Raw genomic sequence first — 21,126 nt, forward strand, 5'->3', positions numbered from 1 at the left:
ATTTTTCATAGGCTACTCTGTGAAATCGTAGCTAATATATACTACTTGTGTATGCATTCTAAAAAGGATGTGGAGACTCAATTCACATTATTTCTGACCCGACATTGGCTATAAGCAGTTTGAGAGCTCTCTGATCAATTCTTCTTATGTCGTGGGAATTTTACATTCTTCTTATTAATTTGTCAAGAGTAGTTCGTGGTAGAGATATTTCCATATCGCGATACAGCTGGAGTCAATGTACCTATGGCGTGGACAGTCTGAGTTTGGCAAATTTCAACGACAAACCATATCTATTGTTGTATCTACTCAGCTGTTTCCGGGAAAGAAAATTGTTCTGGCCTCGATAATTCAAGATGAATGGTCTGTATGGCATCCTTTTCATATCACAGTTGTTGCAATAAGGACGTATCTTTAATTCTTGGCGTAATTATTCTATGTGGTCCTTCACCTTCTAGCAACAGGTGTTATATGCGTTCACAAATTATAACTGGTTGATGGCGTGGCATTTTCTGTGGGTGTATTCTTTGACACCTTGCACTTTGAAGTCTGTAACGTCTGGATAAAAGCATATCGGGATAATTCTCGCATCCATGGCATGAGCATTTGGTGGAAGCCGATTCAACTTCTCCACTGCATGGGATTTAATTGGTGGGCAGTTTGGACTCTAAACCAATCATAGTGCTACGTGAGGTATCTGTTTCTATTTTGTCCACAGCAAGAGCCGCTCAGACGTGGTGTTTGAAAGAACGTCAGTTATGAGAACGAGGACTCTCCTTTGTGGGTGGACAATTCAATATTGGAGAATCGGGAGCAGTTACTGGAAATATCGTGATCATTAACAGTAGGAAGAAGGTTCGAGTTTCATTTTTTAGCTAGTCGAATTCCTTCTCTCAGCTAGGTAATCACAAACCGAGTATTTTGGATTTAAAAACAAATTGGCAATGAATAAGTTGGAAGGAATGCAATTGTTTCAGATCGAGTGTGAAGATTGTCAGGGAGAAATCGTAGCCTACCTGCAAATGGAGTTCAAGAATGAAGTTTCCTCATTCAGCGTTGTATTCTGGGCAGGTTGCACGTACTGTATAGGGGTGTTTCAAATCGTTCCCCAACCATATCCACGATTTGCTTGCTGGAGACTTTGTTGATCGTTGAAGCTGGTATTGCCTTTTTCTAAGGGTCTATGAGCCAGCTGCAACAGGGGTCGATTTTGTGCTGGGCAGATATATTGGGCAACACCTGGAAGTGTTTTCTGGTTTGGGTAATTGTTAGTAAAACCCGCCAACTTCTCTTCTTGCTGTCCAACGATACAGTCTGCAAGCCACAGGAACAACTTGATTTATCCTTGGCATGAGTTGAGGACACAGTGAACAATGCCTAAGAAGGTTAAACTAGTGGCAGGGACGATTGGTGGAAATAACAGTGAAGTTGCCATTGTTGTTAACGCCCAGTCGGCCCTATATCTTCTACCGCATTTTAGCAACTCAGCCCGCTAGTCATCAAACAACAGTTCGATTTAACATGGAATGGGACAGGAGGTACAAAACCGAAATGTGAATGCCGACAGAACAAGGGATATGCCGACTATAGAATAAGTGGCCAGCATTGTTGTTAGACGTGGAGAGTTAGGAAGCCATGTCTGCATTACCAAACTCGTGTGTTCAACGAGTTGGATAGAAACTACAACAGCTTAAACAAACCAGGTTCCATTGCTGCACACTTGTACTAGGTCATTAGCAATTGTTGTGGGTGATGAAAGTGTGACGTTTGCTAAAGTTATTGTTTTACTCGAATGATATTCTGAATTTTGATGTAATGTTTGAACATTAAATAGTTGGCAGTCTTTATTTGGTTTAATTTGTAAGTTCTTGTTGTTGTCTTCAAATTATAAGGCAAATCGTCATTGGGTTGAGACTGTGTAATATCTGAAGTTGTTTTTCAATAATTGGTATCATTATTATTTGTACATGAATGGCAAGCAATGCTAAAACCAAACGCACCAGGTTCAACCAAACATCAGTGACATCCAAAAACCATCACTCAAATTGAATGATAGCAAACTGTTTGAAAAACAACCTACAGCAGGGTGTCAAGAAAAATTACAGCGAATAGGGCAGCCTATTACACAACATTCAAAACAATTGCAGAAAACTTTCATATTCACCTTTATGCCAACTATTTATCGAATGTCTGTGAATTGAAGTAAGACAGAGTGGTGTAGAATTTAAGAGCAAACAGAGTTGGACATTAGAGTGCTTCTTATTTCAGTGCTAATCTGGGACAAAATTTGTTGGCCTTTTGGAGGTAGAATCAAAGTTCTGATTTTCAGTTTGAACCATGGCAACTGAAGATATTAAACATTTGTCAAGATCACTCTATGAAGCAAGTACTCAGCTCAGTGATCAATTACGATCTAAGGATGATGTCATGAACATGCTAAAAAGGGTGGAAGACTGTTTGATCCTTGTTGAGCAGTCACCTTGTGATATGTTGCAATTAGCTATGTTTCCTGTAATGACTACTTTGAAACAACACAGGTGGTTAAGGCATCCAAATGATGAGATCATGAGGATTATAACACCCCAAGAACCTTACAATGATGATACAATGAAAGAGGTTTTACAACTGGTCGTGGAGAGTCTACATGGGTTGTATAATATCAAAGACCCTACTTTTGGTAAGAGGGCTAAAATTTTAGAGATTATTGCAAGGACAAGATCATTTGTCATTATGTTGGATCTCCAATGTGAAGAGTTGATTCTTCAAATGTTCAATTGTTTCATTGCTGAAATCAGGAAACGCCATTCAGATAAGGTGAAGACAAATATGTTCGTCATATTGTCCTTGATCTTAGATGAGGATGATGATGTCTGTAGGCAATTGCAATCAAATTTGTTAGCTATTTGGAGAGAGGAGTTGGTAGTCTCACCTTGTGCTTATAAGTTCTCCAAAGGGTTGATTGAGCAGAAAATTGAAAGGTTCAGAGAACAGATGACTGAAAGCGAACTAATCTCCATGGGTTTACAGGTTTCAGGATTTCCAAAAAAGAGTAGGAACCAAATGAGAAGAGAGCAGATTTGTTTCAGATGTCAGAAGGCTTGGTCACCTGATCATATTTGTGAAATTACTGAAGGGAAAACTTTTTTGCAGCCAAGTGGTGATGAGGAAAAGGATGTAGAGGGAAGAGACGCCATGACTCATGTTGAGCAAACTGAAACTACAGCCTTGAATGCACTAGTTAATGTGGATGGTGAAAGTAAAAAGGATAATAGTTTCCAATCAGCTAAGGTTCATGATATGGAGGAAGAATCAATTGCTATAGGTGAGGAGTATTCCGAACTCTTTATTGGTGATTTGAAGATCCCTATTGATAAAACTAGTGAAGAGAAGAACTCCTTTGGTGAATACATACATAAACACAATGTTGTTCCATTACTACTTCATGAAGGGTGCATGGTATCATCTAGAGAATCTATTAAGTATGATAGTGATAATGCTTCTACAATTGAGAACAAATCAGAAAATTTACTGTGTGACAGCCCATGTCCCTTAGATGATTTTGAACTTAAGCCTTTATCATTGCAAGATGTGAAGGACAGATTTTTAGTTACAGAGGAGAAAGTTATGCAAGTATTAACAAGGGCAGATGATTCTCACAAATATATTGAAGATCTTATGTGGAAAACTCAAATTGAGGAGAGTCACAAGGGAGTTACAAGTGGAGTCACTAGTACTCAGTTGGGCACAATCAAAGAAGCTTTTGAAAGGATGAAATCAGATTACTTGCAGCTATTAATGGACAAGGATCTTGCTATTAAGTTTGAAGAAGATAAGGAGAAGGAGTTGGATGAGCTTTGTTTACAGCTGAGTATGATGCATTATAAACTATCCAAATCAGCAAATCAGACTACTACTACAGCGACTCCCGAGGAAGAAGAAGCCAATTCTATGAGCATGGAGATGACGCAAATCATTGAAGGGATCAATACTATTGGTAGGGATGAAACAATGCACAATGTACCTACCCTTTATCAGTCAAAAGATAACAATAGGGAGCAAAAGGATCAGCAGGGGGACAAACTCGTTAATTTTGATGATGAAAAAACAATTTGCAGCAATGAAAAGGCTGTGATAACAGGGTATACAAGCAGATTTCAGGGTAGTTTCATTCATGGGACAGCGGTTACTTATGAGCTTTCAAATTTGGAAGAAGTCATGCTTCGGGATGATGATAAACAGGACTTTACCAGCTCTGAAAATTCACTTAATGGTAATCAAACCAGGGGTGAAGAAGTTGATTTTATTAATAACACTTGCAGTGAATCAGACCTTCAAGAGTTACCAGTGTTGGGCAGTGAAGGCATACACACCTCAATCTTGAGACTGTCATCTTTTCCTCTTGAAAGGGCAGCGGTATATTTATTGTTCGGTAACTTCATACACTTTGATTTATTATGGCATGGTGGCTGTCCTAATTGGAATCATAGAGCACTTCCTGAATTTACATTAAATACATCAGTGATTCAGTGGTCCAGGAGTGTTGAGGGGTGTTTCTTTTGGATAGAGATGGAGTATGAGAGGTTTTTCATTAATTGGCATGAGTTTGATGACATGTTTGAAAACACTTTTGTTGCCGATCAGAATTATAGCAATGAGATGTGGTATTCTTTCCTATTGGTATATTGGCATGAGGGAGTTCATCTTCATCTGGTTGGGTTGTTCTACCAGCATGGACGGTTACTTCAGGGTGATTGGTTGACAAACTCCTTCATTACTTATAGCAGATTCTACAGATTGATATGGGATCTAGGCAGTGACATATTCGGTGCATTGATTCTTGTGGACCTGGATATGCTAATTCACCATAGGTATACAGAGAGTTCAATCAAGGTGGCACAGCAGATTTGTAGAACAGTGTTCCTGAGGATGGTTTGGGATCCTGGTATTGGTATGTATATTCATGATTGCTCGAGGACAAACAATCTTTAAGGAGGGAGGACTGTAATGTTCCCTTTTGGGGACATTAGGAAAACCCATTAAATAATTAAGTTAAAGTTGTCATCAACATCAAATTATAAGATAAAGTCACTTTATTCATAAAAGGGAATTCCAAGAGACAGGCAATGGACAAATGAAGAGTCATAAAGTTGAGCTATTTATTATCTTGAGGAGGCTCATTTTGGGCATGCTTGGTTTTATATTTGGAGATTGTTTCTTTAGGGAGTTTCTGGGAAGCTCTTGTTGACAGCAGGTTTGAGGACGCAAACCGTCGAGGTTGGAGCCAGTGGATGGAAACCCATTGTCAGTTGGAGTTATCGTTCAGGTGGCTCACTTTGTGCTTCAGTTTTATTTACCGGTTACCCAATCTGACTGTAAGTTTTGTGGCTACCATTGGATTTTTCTGTTGTTTATCTATTAAGATTTGAGGCTATATTCATATCTAATTTTCAGAAATTCTATTTCAATCTGGAAATTAATGATTTTAGTGTAATTTGGTGAATAGATCGAAATCAATTACATGCAAATAGAATGTTGAATTTATGAAGTTCATTGTTCAAGTTTCTGGTATTAATATCCCTAGGGGGATATTTCAATATGTTATAGTTAGTTTGTAATAGAACAAAAAGGGGGAGCCTTCCCTCAAAATTAGGAGAGTTATTAACTCACACACTGTGGCTTCCCAGGTATACAAAAATTTCAACCAACATATCAGAAATAAATGAGACCAAAGAGACACAAATGCATGTATTCTAAGCTTCCTTGGAATATTGGAATGATTACAAGTTTGAGATTTGCTCCATGTGATTCCTTTCTTCCTCATGCTCTCTACTGTTGAATAACTTCAGCCACATGAGCTGTGTAATCTGCCTGTAACTTCATCCTTCTCTAAACCAGTCTCTCACTCTTTTATGCATCTATCAAATATGCATACCTTTGACACTGCAATGCAATCTCCCATTGTCCTTGAATACATGTTGTATGGTTGTCCTGTGCATAGGAATACTCCAAAAAGAGAATTTCAGGACTAAACATCAAATTGTGTGCTTTGTATTCTTCTTTCTACCGTCAGGACAAAACCTACCCTTTAGTAGTCAAGCAATTGTGTGATTACCCCCCCTTAAGGAATCAGCAGTCTTAAAACCACCCATATGCCAAAAACAAAAACTGCAACTTCAATGTTATTTTTGTCACCTATTTCTGAAATCCATTACTTTTGTAGACAAACTTGAAAGCAGATGCCAGTTTTTCCAAAGTGCATAAGTTATTGAGGGAAAACAATATATGTGAAAATATTCAACCTTGGCTGACACCTAAGTACTTTTTTGGTCCTGCCAAAAATAGTATCTATGAGGCCTAAAACATGCCCATCCACTCCAAACAGTCACTAAACTTAAACCCTTTGCTTATGAACTAGATCCATAAACAAATCTGTTTCTTATTACTCCAGATTCCTTGTTTCTAACATCTGTGTGAGGTTACTAAGAATCTATCACTCATTCCAAAACCTACTTAATAAGTAAATTTCAAATTCACTATTGCCATAAAATAAAGGGGCACCAGAAAATTGACCAGCTTATAAATCGATCTCAAAATAGAACCAGACTCAAAGGGAAGCCATACAAGCCCTCAAAGCTTTAGGGTTACAAGAGAAGAGTCATAAGAAATTAAAAGTCCTCTATAAGAGGGAACACAACCTATATTGGTGGAGAAAGAACAAATCCCTGCTGAAAAGTAAAAGCTCCATCCACAGTTCTCTATAGTGTTAGTTAGTAAATCAGCCTTTGTGAAAAAGGATCTTTAAAAGGAAGCTAAGGCACAATCTGATTTCGACACCATTCCTCATTCTCCATTACAATTTTTGCCCTTATTACTTCCATTGTTACAACCACACTCAAGACTTCCCTCTATGGTCTACGATTAATTTAGTCTATATAGTGCCTTAACTAAAGTTGTTCCCTCTCCAAATTCTAGTTTTACTCCTTGGTATCCATCCCATGCATTTTCTCTAGTACTCACCCCACCCAAGTATGCTTGCTCTCAAAAATCTGAATTTTCCAAAGCAAAAAATACAAACAAGGCCAACCCAAATTTCTTCTCAACCCTAAATGAAATCACTGAAGCCATAGTTGAAAAATTTGAACTCAACACTAACTTGGCTGATCCAAAAAAATTAAAAACTCAAGACTACACAAAAACTAGAAAAATATCAACAATAACTTCACAAATTTATCAAACATTAAAAAGTACGTAAATTTTTAAAAATATTCTTCAAAAACATATATATTATTGAATTTACAGAACATCTTATTGATTTCCTTCATATATAGATCAAAATTAGAATTCGGTAAACGTAACTGACAAAAAAATGAGTTCAAATTGGACGAATTAGATGTAATGCTGTGAAAAAATTGAGTTTCAATATGGCTTCCGTTCCTTTATAGATTAGATAAAAAATTTACAATAATGGTTATATTATTACAATACAAGAATCTTTGGGAAATGTAACGTGAATCAAATTAAACTAAATCTGAGCCCAAAGAAGTGATGCAAGCAAAGTTTAACTGTTAAACTCATGATACTCTAGACCCACATATCTATAGAACGCAAGCAAAAACAGGCCCACAAATGGCAATCAAAAAAAGACCTGCAAATGATGATTAAATTAATGTTAAACAAAGCTAACTGTCGCCCAAAGCCAGCATTCAATGCGTCAACCAAAAAAATACCCATGAAATTTCATTGAGAATCTACTGCACGTTGTTGACCAAAAACATGTTCAAATAAACACTTAAAACATTAAAAATTCATCTTGAAATTGACCTTTCACCTGCCCGCCAATTGTGAGTAATTGCAGTTCTTTGCAACCATGACTAAAGCCATTCAACACCAAAGTAAACAAAGGGGGCATCAAATGAAGTGAGCTCAAGTAAAAGAAGTTGAAGAACCATTGCGACTTTCGTAGTAACAATCAATGTTCAAATATCCAAGAAACATGTGACATGCTCAAATGTACAAATTTTGAATGTTAAATTAGGCAAACTGCCAAATACAAATTTGGCTGTGGCATATCTCAAGGGACAAGGCTAGGTACAAGTCCTACGTGATCTGATAGAAAATATATCCCTCGGTTGTGGCATTTAAGCCAAAGAACACTTTGCGAAGCGATATTGAACTGAATTTAAAAGAAAAGCAAATACATGAGGGAAGCACACACTCAACACCATCATGGACACATACTCGGTTCATCTTCTCGATGTTATTTAACAAGGGACTATAGATCCAATGTAATTATACAAAATTATGAACATAATCTTGACGCTATCAATTTCCTATTGCACTCACTCAAAAAATACTTGACGCCATATTATGGAAATCATCTAAGAACAAGCTGAACTCTCAGCTCTTCCTAAGAGCCAAAGTTATTGAGAGGAGAGCTCTAACAACACTAGCATGAATTATACCTACCAAGCAGCTCTAGTCCAGCCATCCATAACCATCAATTTTTGTTAAGCAGTGCACAAGGTTGGCCACCTCCATGGAAGAAAAAGGTTTATTCAGCCTTTTTATGTTATCAACAGGGCATTTCTATCTTTTAGTTTTTGTTCTAAATAGTCAATGTTTAACCTCTATGGTGGTCTCAGTGCTTCTCAACAGCTGTTTTGTAATAGTTAGCTGTTCAATCTCTAGAATTTTTGTAAAATCAGCCGACAAAGTATAAAGCACAAACTCAAACACAACTGTTTTTGTAACTCTCCAAATGTTGGCAAAATTCTAAATTTGCACCCTCATTTCTAATTATTTTTTTAATGAGAAAAAAAGATCCATCTTTAGCACGTGTGACATAACATGTGATAATGTGATGTATAATAAGGTATCCATTTCTTTTCTTCTCTTTGTCATAGTATGCATCATATGTTACATCACTCTAACAAACAGTTATAAAAGAAAGTCTCTATCGAAAGCCAGAAAGCTAACATATGAACATGTGCCCCTTTTATTTCTAGTTTCAAAACTAATGACCATTGATGCATTAATCAGCAGAATGCAATGCATACCTCCCGTAGCATATATGCTATCAATATATGTTTGTAGTATAGTTCTTGCTTGCTGTTCTAATAATTTTTTGCTTGGAGTTTCATGAACTAATCCCACCTGCATAATTTGTCAAATTCTTGATTAGCTTCTATTTCCAGTTTCCTTCCATGTGTTTTTCCTGGTTCTATCTGAGAATCAGAAAGAGGGTGGATGCTAAGAAGCCTATGAGACAGATACATACCTGAAAAATCTGGTGCAGCATGGTTCCCATCAGTGCGGCAGCTGAAAGATCAAAGGACTTGATCCTTTCATCTAAAACTGCTCGCCTTGGACAACTGAAACTAGTTCCTACCTGTAAATAGTTACCCAAAATGACACTTCAAACTGAGGAAAAGACCAAATAAAAATGGTGTTCCATCCTAAATGAAAAGTTCTGATAACAATTATATTCCTACTCCGTATGCTTTCCATTTGGCAAGAAATATTTACATAACCCAATGAGAGCGTAATCCATACCCTAGATCCTGATATCAATAAATCTGGATGGACAATGAGAATATTATTTTCATGATCGATGACACATTTTCCTTGAGAATCAAACTCGCCAATCACATTCACTGTATCACCTGGTCTAATCACACTGTATGACCTGCAAAAATGTTCCTCTTTATTGAATGGAAACAGATAAATTGCATTACATAAACTTGATAAAATATATACAGGAAAGCAGCAATAATTAAGTTTGTATGTTTTTGTTTTACCAAAAATGGCAGACTGTGAGGAGATCAATACCAAGCAAGTGGGGAAGTATCTGAAAATCAAATCATTTTCAAGTAAATCACAATTGAGGTTTCAGGCAAAAGGATTACCAATGAAGGAAATGTTAAAAGCTTTAAATGAATTGAGGAGAAAATCTACTTATAGTGTTTCTAGGTTACCAAGGTGACATCAAATTTTTTAATCCTTTTTGGACCTTCAACATTATGGTCTTGTAGCAAAATATGTTCTTCATCAGTTGTTCAGATATAAATAGAAAGTGAAAGGTAAATTGCAATTGTATAAGAAGAAAAATCAATGCTACACGGCTGGATCTTGAGATGTTATAGTTGAATGCAATCACAGGCCTTACAGATCCAATGATACTTCTGACTTCATATCCATTCTTGTTTCCTCAATAATAATGCCAGAGAATCCAGAGAGAGAAATCCTGGTCATAATTGCAAAGAACTCACAATGCTTCCTTATTCTTTAGACCAATCACCAATGCCTCTATCCTCAAGTGAAACTCATAAATAGATTCACAAGTAATGTTTTGTTACAACCCTATTGAAGATGTGCATCACCAAGGTATGTTGAACTTGTGCTTCGATGAATCAGAATGCACCTCTCAGAGTATGTTTCCTGTTGCCTTTCCATCAACATCAGCACACAGATCCTTGTGGCAAATACAAATTGATCTCCTCCACTTGTATCTGTTTCTTGGACTTTCTGGCTGAGTACAATTCTCAACCCTCCTTTCCCCTTCATTATACCACAAGATCCAATCTATCCGTGGAGAGGGATTTAGATGTTAGATCCAAACATTGGTACATTTAAAACAGTCGCATTCCAATACATGTTTTGAAAATGAAAACCTATGAAAATAATCTCAAAAATCTATCGCACGTTAAGTGCTTAGGTCTGGAGTTGAATGCTATGACTAAAATTGTAAAAGATTTCTGAGACCGTTGAGTTTCCCAAAGACAATTTGTATGTCGACCCATTGGCAACTGATTCTTCGTAATCAAAGTCAATTTTCAAAAGCACACTCTTCTAGACCTTCAAAATTGTTAAAACATACCAGTTTTTTCACAAATCACACTTAGTAAGTTGCCTCTTTGTGTGCTTGGAAGGCTTGCCACTGAGGCCTTCTATAATGTCCCAAGCCTATCTACCCTCCCCAATTGCCCATTTTACATTTGGCTGTTGATACTATATTATACTGGCCAATAATGTTATTTCTATATTACCATCGAAGTGTATGGATCATGTATTTTGAGTTTATACGTATTGTATGGATTTGTATATGTTCGAGACATTGCCATCAAGGTGTATGGAGCATGTATTTTGAATTTATATGTATTGTATGGATTTATATATGTTCGAGATCTGTTGTGTTTTGGTACTGTTATCATACTTATCAATGATGTTCTTGTGAATTGCCATTGAGGAGTATGTATTATGTGCCTAGATTTACATGCTTGTGTGATCTTGTTATGTTCGAATTCAACGGCTACTCTTTACAATGATATGTGGTTTTGACTATGCTCATTGAAGGCAGCATTGTGTGTGTGTGTGTGTGTGTGTGTGTATATATATATATAAGAGTAATCATGCTAGAATAGATGATTTCCAAGTAGATGTAGATATGATAGTATCTTGTTGGTGGCTATATTTAGGCATTATGCTTCAGCTATTTTGTATTGGACAAGTATGCCTAATGTTTCCTTGATTGTGCAAGCACAAGTTTCTCCAATTGGGTAAAAATGTTGTGTTAATTCTCATCTTGCTTGAGTTCAAGAACAAAATGTGTCTTTTGTGATCCTGTCAGCCTAAATCCATATCAGTTGAATCGAGTGCAAAATCCCATTAACACACATTTGCATTTTTGCCATTAATGTTCAACTCTTGTAAATTACTTTATTTAATGCTTTTTCCATAAACTGTTGGACTCGTGATTAAATTTATTTTAGTATTTTTTCAATAAATTGTGATTTTCTGAAAAAATGAAATTTACACTAGTGATTGACCTCAAATTTAAATTACAACTTTGTGTGCCTTGTTGGATGTTCAATGTCATTTTGTAAAAAATCAAAATAAGCATGTTCTATGTGTTATCTGTTAATGTTATAGCGTCGGCCGTCTCCTTCATGGCCGACATAGTCAACTAAATTGTCTAAGTGGCCTATCGGCCTTAGACAATTTAGCTATATCGATTTGCCTTTATTTATTATGTGTTAATCCCACCATCCTTGATAATAAAACTGGAAGCATATTAAACACTCTAACATAAGACGTGTTGATTAATATATAAATCGCCACTTATGAAAAGGTATGTTGCTAAAAGGAAAAGCCAACTTTCTTGAGGAGTCATGATGGTTGGAGGAACCTGTGTTCGGGTATATGTATGAGTTGCTTTTGTCTCTCAAAGGCATCGATAATATTCATCCACATTACACTTAGCACTTCGTGTATTCCCTAGCAGATCGAGTTATCTTCTACAGCAGTCCGATTCATTCCTCCAACAGATTGTACAAATATATAAGTAGATCGTGTTCATTGAATCTAGCAGGTTAAAGAGCATTCATTCTACAGCAAGAAGAATTGGATCCAACATACATTCAGCAGATCGAGTTCATAACTGAATTCTACACTTCAATTATTATATCACCTTGTGTGGTATATTGTTGTGTGCATAAAGCTTCAAGTAGTGAAGCTATTCTTTGTAAATTATATTCAGACCTGATTAAATATAACTGAGAATTTTGTGACTGGGTTTTTCACCTTCATAATGAAGGTTTTCCCAGGGTATCTTGGTGATCATACTATTCATTGTGGTGAATTTTGTTTCTGCTATAGTCTGATAACTTAAATTTAACATTATCTTCATTGAAATAGCCTTTTATTGTAAATGTTTATTCTTTTAATAAAATTAAATTACATTATTTAATTTGGGAAAAAGAAAGAAAAAGAGCCCATTTGGATATTGAAGTTTTGGAGAACTACATTTTTGGGTGTGGGAGTTTCGGCTGCATATTTTGCCTCTTTTTCTTGTCTCTCCATCTTGTTGAGCATTGGAATAGTATTTTCTGGTTTGGCCGGTTGGGGTGTGAGGATTTGAATGACTGCAGTCTCCCCTTCATCGTGCTTTACCTTCATTTCATCCTCTCTCCTTTCTGTCGACATGAGGGTTTTGTTGGGTTATTTTTGTGGCTTGGACGTGGTGGGAGAAGTTGTTTGGAGGGTGGTTCACATCCACAACATACTCCCTCCTCTCCTCTGTGGTGTATTTGGTTGAAGTGTTAGGTTCTACCTTCAACCCTTTTGTATGGATGTTCTTGTGCATTATCATGCCCAAGTTAAGTGGATGTATTGGACATTTCATTTTAGAAGGAAAAGATTGTATGGGTGAATTTTTGGATTGCTGGGAATCAATTCAACAATTTCCATTTATTTATTTGGAAAGATTTTGAGCGTTACACCAAGACCATGGTGATATTTCCCTAAAATTCCTATTTGATTGAATAAAAGTGTACTCCATGCCCTTGGCTTCAAAGAGGTATGTTTGAATTTTTGAGTTTTACTGTTTGGAATTTTGGCATTGAAATCTTGATGTCTGTGAAAAAGGCTTGCATGTGGGAATAGAGGGATTATCATGCAAATGGACTGGAAAAACAAGTGGTCATGGGTGTGCCTTGTTCAAACCTTATTTTCCATGTTATGTAATTATGTGCTTTTTATATGAAGCCATAGGAGGTGAGGACACTAAGCTAGAATGGAGTGTACTCTCATGCCCATTTGTTTGTATGTTAAGCAAGGTTGAGGAAAGGCGAGGTTAAGACAGGATATAATTAAAATGAATTGGGATTACACATTTACACCTTAATGAAAGATAATAGTGAGACACTTTCATATGTCCATGAGGATGTGTGGAAAGGACAGCAAAAGAAAGTAGGAATCTCTAACATTTCCAAGACCATGGATCTTCGGATAGACTTGCATACCAATACAATTGTTGTTGACGACCTCCATGGGATGGGGGCATGCTCCTCGACCTCCACATGAAGATTCATGTCATGACACTCCATTGCTAGTTCCTAGGACAACCTCTCTTCCCTCTTGTATGTTGATTGGATATTTGATCAATGCACATGATTTTGTGATACATGTGTGATGAGAATCTCCCCAACCTTGTGTTATAATTGCATCTTGTCTGATGTGTTGACATTTCAAGTGTGTCCATTGATGGTAATTGTACCCTCATGCACATTCACTTTTGTATGCAATGATTGGAGAATGTATAGCTCTCGTGTATGCTTGCTTGGGATCTCTATGCATATTTCATGGTAATATGCGATTGTTCAATCACTATGTTGGTGTATTTGTGTTGGACTATCCTATCTATTGCCTCCTAGTGTATTGGGTTGGGCCTAAGGGTTCCATATGGTTGGGTGTCATTGATTAACCTTTGGGGAACATGGATCTCTTGGTGCAACTAGAAGAGCATGCAAGGGATCCTTCACCTTGTGATGTTAATAATTTGTCACTTTGTGTCCTTGTAGGCAAATGGATAATGTTGGGACCATTGATGTCTTTGATGTAACTTGTATATTTAATCATGAACAATAGTAGCTTTTGTATTGTAATCCACTCCCGGAAGTGGTGTAAACTCAACATTGATTGTAATATAGCTAACCTTGAAAACAAATGTGTATTGTTGTATAATGGTTTTTCATGATAGTCTAACTTGAAAAATATGATTAGTAAGTGTGATTTCTTTACCAATTGATGGCAATCTTGTCTTAGCTTGGTCAAGAACTTATACTCACAAAAACTGTACCATGCTACAATGTTTATAAATGCTTCCCTTTAGCATGTACCATTTCTTCCTTGCCTAAGTACATCCTTGCGGATGTGAGAGTGTGACCTTGGGACTCATAAAGATTTTGAGGCCCTCAACAAACCTTGCTTGACCAATCTAGGGCCCACGTGTGCCCAAGTGCTTCGCTCGAACTATTTTCATATGACACACATAACAAGGATGTTATGCCGCATGATCAAAAAGTTAAGCTTGTTATCTTTGACTTGTCTCTCTTCTGCACAATTGCGAGTTGCACTCTGGACCTCAAAGTCCAAGTTGCAAGCTTGTTTAAATTTGAAACTGGCTTAGAGTTTTTACATTGCCAAGTGCATTTTGGACCCCAAAGTATTAAATGCAAAGTCTGGCCCAAACTCAGCGAGTCCCCAAGCGGATCACCTCTTTTGAGTCCAGAGGACCCTGGACTTAGACTCGACCGAGTCTAGCCGAGTCTGTCAAACTCGGCAAACTTGCTGAGTTTCGAGCCCAGGACTCTGTTGCGCCAGCAACATTTAAAAAGCAAAAAAAAATTTAAAAAGTCTTTGTTTTAAGTGGAATGAAAGGTGAATGTGTTTTTTCTCTTAACCTAAAAAGTCATTTTTGTTGTTTGCAAACACAAGGAGGAGAGAAAAAGAGAGATTTGAGCAAAAAACTAGAGGCACTGAAGAGAAGACCAACTGATAGATTGAAGAAGAGATTGCAATTGTTGATTGTTTGTGCAAGTTAGTAACTGGCATTCAAGCATTTAAAGGAATTCAAGAAGGATTTGGAAGAGGTCTCTACAAATTTGAAGGTGAATTTCTTCAATTTTGGAGCAAATTTAAAGAGGTAAGTTACATTTTTTTGTTGTTTTTTATTTTCTTACTTTCATATTTTCATTTTTTTGTACATTTGTTTTGTTCTTGTTTTATTTTAAATTGATGGAAAAAATATGAAAGTTGAAACCCTAGTTTTATTTATCATTCTATTATTTTTTTAAGTTTTAACTTAATTAGAATAAGAGACATTATACTGATTTTTTTCATTTATAATATATTGCAGCATAATGTCTCATCCTTCCGATAGTAGAAGTGGTGCCCCAAAGGTAGCCCTGGCTAGAAAGGATAAGGCTTGGAAACATGGCATCCCCGGATTAAAAAAGGAAGAAGTAACATGTATTCATTGCAAAACAAACTATAACGGGAGAGGTATTCACCGACTAAAATATCACATTACGCAAATAAAATGCCATGATGCCAAACCATGCAAACTAGCACCCCTTGAGGCTATACGTGAAGTGCAAGCTCAAATAGAGGAATTTGAAGAGAAAAAAGAATTAAAAAGAAAGCAAATGGAAGAAATGGCAGCCATTGGTGGAGAGGCTTCTTCAAATCCTCAGCCTCCATTTCCTACATCTACAAGTAGTGGTAGTGCGAGTGTGAGCATTAGGCCTCGGATTTGTAAAAATAAATCCACATTAGATTCACTTTTTGTTCCACGCACGACTCCGAGTGCCCAACCATTGCTTGAGAGAATGGGTTGGAATAAGGAGAAGCATGATGCTGCGAAAATTGCAATTGTAGACTTTTGGTTCTACAACAACGTTCCATTTCATGCCGCAAGGTATTCATTGGTGTTTTGATTTCTATGTCTTCATTTTTTTGCTTTTAAGAAATTGAGAATTTAAGAGTATGCCACATTCATTATTTTAATTTTTAAAGTTACGAGTAAAACTTAATAGTAAATAGTAAATACTTATTTCGTTTATTTAATTTGTTTTAGGTCTCCATATTGGCAAATTATGGTAGATGCCATTACTGTTTGTGGTCAAGGGTTCAAAGCCCCCAATGATGAGGATATAAAAGGCCCTATTTTGAGTCAAAAGGTGGCTGATGTTAAAGTCAAAATTGCCGAGCAGCGTGAGATATGGAGGAAGGGTTGCACCATCATGACTGATGGTTGGACCGACAAAAGAAATAGAACACCATTGAATTTTCTTGTCTCTTAATCAGGTAATTGTACTTTGTATTTTGTAAAGTATATTTATTATTGATTTAGTGATTAAGTTTTTTAATTTTTATTTACTAAATTGTTTTTTTTTCTTTCTTAGGTAGCATGGTGTTCTTTAAATCAATTGATGCTTCAAGGAATATAAAAAATGTTGAGTATCTTTGTGGGGTGTTGGAGGAAGTGTTGGAGGATATGGGTGAGGAGAATGTGGTGCAAATAGTGACAGATAATGCAGCAAATTATGTTGTTGCAGGTAAACTTCTAATGAAGAGGCACTCCACCTTGTTTTGGACCCCTTGTGCTGCTCATTGCATTGACCTCATATTGGAGGATCTTGGTAAAATTCCATGGATTAAAACATGTGTAGAGATTGGAAGGAATATTTGTAAATACATATATAGTCATGCTTGGGTCCTCAACCTTATGAGATTCCACAAATAAGAAAGAGTTGGCTCATCTAGGAATTACTCGATTTGCAACAAATTTTATCAGATTGCAATCCTTGCTTCAGTCCAAGGCCGGATTGAAACGCATGTTTGTAAGTGAGGAGTGGGCGGCATCATCAAATGCAAAAACCACTATAGGGATTGAGACGGTTGATTAGGTTTTTGATGAGCATAGCTTTTGGCAACCAACTAAGGAGATTGTGCGAGTAATTATCTATTATATTTTTGTTCTCATTTCCATTTCATTTCCTTATTTTTATTCACACTTGTTTATGTTAAACTTAAAACTCAAAGCTTAATGTCTCAACTTTCAACTTGTGATCACAATTCATAGAGCCTCTTGTTGTTCTCCTATGAGTTGTTGATGGAGAGAAGCCCCCAATGGGCTACATTTATGAGGGCATGGACAAGGTGAAGAAGGCCATTAGAGCCATTTATTCAAGGAATCAGACTAAGTATGGTCCCATATGGGATGTCATTGATCAACGATGGCACAATCTGCTTCATAGTCCTATACATGCAACTGCCTACTACCTTAATCCGACATTCCAATTTCGCCAAGATTTCAGGGTCGATGACGAGGTGTGGAGTGGGCTCTACAAAGTTGTAGAGCGAATGTCACCTAACTCATCAGATGGAGCACACATAGTCCGTGAGATAGAGATGCTTAGGAATGCACAAAGAGACTACTTCTCAGGAAACATGCAAACATAACCGGACACAAATGATGTCAAGTAAAAATCTATTCAAGGCACAGTTTAAAATTTCAATCTTAAACTTTTCTATCTATGATTCTATTACCATTATCGTAAACTCAAAGTTATAGAATAGAAATTATTTTTATTATTTTTCTTTTCAAATGCATGGTGGGAGATGTTTGGCAATAAGGTGCCAAATCTACAAAAGATTGCAGTTCGTATCTTGATCGAGCCATGTGGTGCTTCAGGATGTGAGCGCAATTGGAGCATGTTCGAGCATAGTCACTCCAAAAAGCGCAATAGGTTGTTGGTGCAAAGGTTGAATGATCTTGTGTATATTAATTACAACCTTCATCTCCCCCACAAAGAGATCTTGAGCACTGACACATCTACTATCAATTTAGAGGAGGTTGAACCACAAGCAGAGTGGAACACTGAGGTTGATGATCTTGTCTTCAACGATGAGACTTGGAATGGGTTGATCAGGTGGATCGAGAGGTAGAGACAATAGCGATGGCAGAGGAGGAGGCTAGAGCACGAGGAGACCCATTGGAGGACCATGAGTCCGAGGATGATGTGGATGAGGATGTTGATGTCACTGAGGCTGAACCTAAGCCTGAGACACAGGCAGATATCATGGTTACAGAATGTTCCAAGACCTATCTTAGGCGCACACGTAGGACGGTTGAGAGGTCGAGTGATCATTGATACTGGCTCCTCTGAACCTTAGACTTCTAGGCTCTAGCTTTTATGTCGATATATGTTTTGAACTTTTGATGCCATGGATTTCATATTCCATGAATTTTGTAGACATTTGACACTATTTCTATTTCTAATGTGTTATTTAGTTTAGCTTATTTCCTTCAACTCAAGCCTAAAATTTGCGTTTATACTTATGTGATCAATGTAAACTTGTGTATGTGTTCCAAGTAGCTTCTATTTGATGAGATTATTCTGTCTTTAAGGTTTATTTATTAAAGGATGCATGAAACAGGTTTTAAATCCTTAAAAATCTTTGAATTTCTTGGGTTCTTCAATTAGTCGAGTCTTGGCCAAGTTTTTGCTAAGTCCGAATCCAAGTCCAAGTCAAAAATTAGCTTGCCAAGTCCAAGCCGAGTCTGAGTCTTGTAACTATGATTAAATGTGTATTGCAAATGACTCTGAAATTTGAATTGCGACCCTAACGAAGTTTGGACTAGTGCCTGAGTTTTGCTTGTGCCAATTGCAATTCAAATTGCAAAGTCCAAAATGCATATCAAAAGTTGCCTCCAAAGGTCAAATTTGGTGTTTGTCAAAGTTCGGATCTATCACTTATTATTTCAAGAATTGTGAATTAATAGTTGAAGTTTGAAGTTTGAAGTCCAAGGTCCAATCATATCGGGCTTGGCCTTACCACTAGCTATTGCAAGCCACACATGTGAGAGAGAACCCTAAAGGCAATTTTTTTAGAAAGTCAAAATTTTGAGTTCAACGTGGAGGCCAATTGCATTCTTGAAATTTGTAAATCAAACTTCAAAGTCCAAGCCAATGTGACTCAAACTTCGAAGTTCATGGTCCTACAAATTGGGCTCTAGCTCCTAAGTTTGCTTGGAAAAGGGCTTTAGAGCTTGAGCTAGTACAAAATTGCACTTGGATTCCAACATTCAAGCTTGTGCTCTCTTGGTTTCAATCCCAAAATGTTTGAATTGGAATCTAGGCTCTTAATCTGAAGCACATGAAGAGTAGCTCATTGAGTAAGGTGCAAAAGTTTGAAGTTTGACATGGGAACCCCAACCTTCCTCCAAACCCCATTTTAGAATTAATCACGATGATTCACACCCATGGTTGGTAAGTCTTAATATACTGTCTTCCACTAGGATCATCTTGCATAATGCATCAATGTGCATGTCAAATGTGTCATCATTTTGTATTACAACACATAATAAGCCACATGTGCATATGACTATGAAGTGGCACATTACGTGTCACCTTTGTAACATGAAAAATTTGTTCATCTAGCTTTTCCTACTAATGTCTTAAGCATTATCTTGGGGCATCACACCTACATTTTGCAACTCAATTTTTCAAAACCATAGATACAAGATTCACAAGGGCTCACTAAGACTTGAAGAGTCTCAAGGTGAGTAGATGAAAATGAGGCCCAAGGACTCATGAGCCAAGTACCCAACGAATTGAGTCAAAATCACTAAGTGTATGAGACTCACCAAACCCAATGAACTTTGATGGGAAGACTTGGCCACAATAGATGCAAGTAAAAAGCAAAAATAAAACAAAAAATAAAAAATAAAGGTAAAACCTAATGCCTAAACATGACCTCTAGGACTTTAAAAATAAACTCATTTCATTTGCAAACACAAGGAGCTAAAAAAAAACTAACAAACAAGTCAACCCCTTTTGTGAACTCACCGGTTCGTAGCTCAGGGTAAAAAGTGTTCACCCCTTTTTTTTTAAAACAAGTAACATAAACAAACTGAAAAGACCAGTTCATATTTAATTAGAGTGTATTAAGTATAAATATAAATATAAAAAACCCTAGGTACTTAAAACTTCAAAAGTTTAAACATTGATCCCTTGGACATTTTGGCATTGTTTTCCTATTTTACTACATTAAGCCATAAATGGAAACACATAAAATCAATCTGCTTCTTTTCTCCTGAATAGAATGAACTAACTCAAAACCATCAAATAAATTGTGTGTTTCTATTGATAGCTCTTGGTAGATTGTTTAAGGGTATAGTTTAAAAACTTGCCAGTTGTAAAAACTCAGCAGACCCAATTTTGACTCAAACTCGGCAACCAGGCAAAAACTCAGCAAAAACGATAAATTAAAAAAAAAAATGCTTTAATTCGCTTACTCAGTAAAACTCAGCTAGATGAATAAATGGGCAACTTCCACATCTGCAAAACTAACTCATGAGTTTCCAAGTACTCTGTTTTTTTTCAACTATGGTTGAAGGATTTAACTATTGTTTTGAATAGTGGGGTTAGTGACTAGTCAGGGCCACAAAATTTGTCTTTTCTGTTTTTTGTTTTTCTGTTTTCAAACTGGGGATACAATTGACAAAAAGGGTACAGGATTAGGGATTCCTTGATACTCCAGATGGAGTTTAGAAGCATCTCTAGGCATGAGAAACTTCTCCACATCCATCTACCATACCACAGACACAGCCTTCAGGGTAGGAGACCAATCTCCTTGTTTCTTTGCTTGCATGTACTCATGAATGTACTATGTAATTTTGCCACATTAGAAGGGTGACTTGAAATCATGATGTATAAACTAGTAAAAGGACAGAGAGGGAAAGGGCAAGAGAGAGAGAGAGCTTGATCAAATTATAATTGTTAG

General features: G+C 36.8%; 1 protein-coding gene across 1 annotated transcript in view; it reads right to left on the reverse strand.

The window, feature by feature from the left end:
* Positions 1–21,126, reverse strand: part of LOC131063256 (DNA replication ATP-dependent helicase/nuclease JHS1) — a 187,860-nt gene that overhangs the window by 149,693 nt on the left and 17,041 nt on the right. Inside the window, exons 8-10 of the mRNA XM_057997044.2 lie at positions 9,550–9,682; positions 9,275–9,385; positions 9,054–9,150 (exon numbers count right to left, since the gene is read on the reverse strand). Of these exons, the coding sequence (XP_057853027.2) occupies positions 9,054–9,150; positions 9,275–9,385; positions 9,550–9,682 (341 nt within the window). The remainder of the gene's footprint in view (positions 1–9,053; positions 9,151–9,274; positions 9,386–9,549; positions 9,683–21,126) is intronic.

Source organism: Cryptomeria japonica, chromosome 9 (genome assembly GCF_030272615.1).
Source record: "Cryptomeria japonica chromosome 9, Sugi_1.0, whole genome shotgun sequence".
Lineage (NCBI taxonomy): Eukaryota > Viridiplantae > Streptophyta > Pinopsida > Cupressales > Cupressaceae > Cryptomeria > Cryptomeria japonica.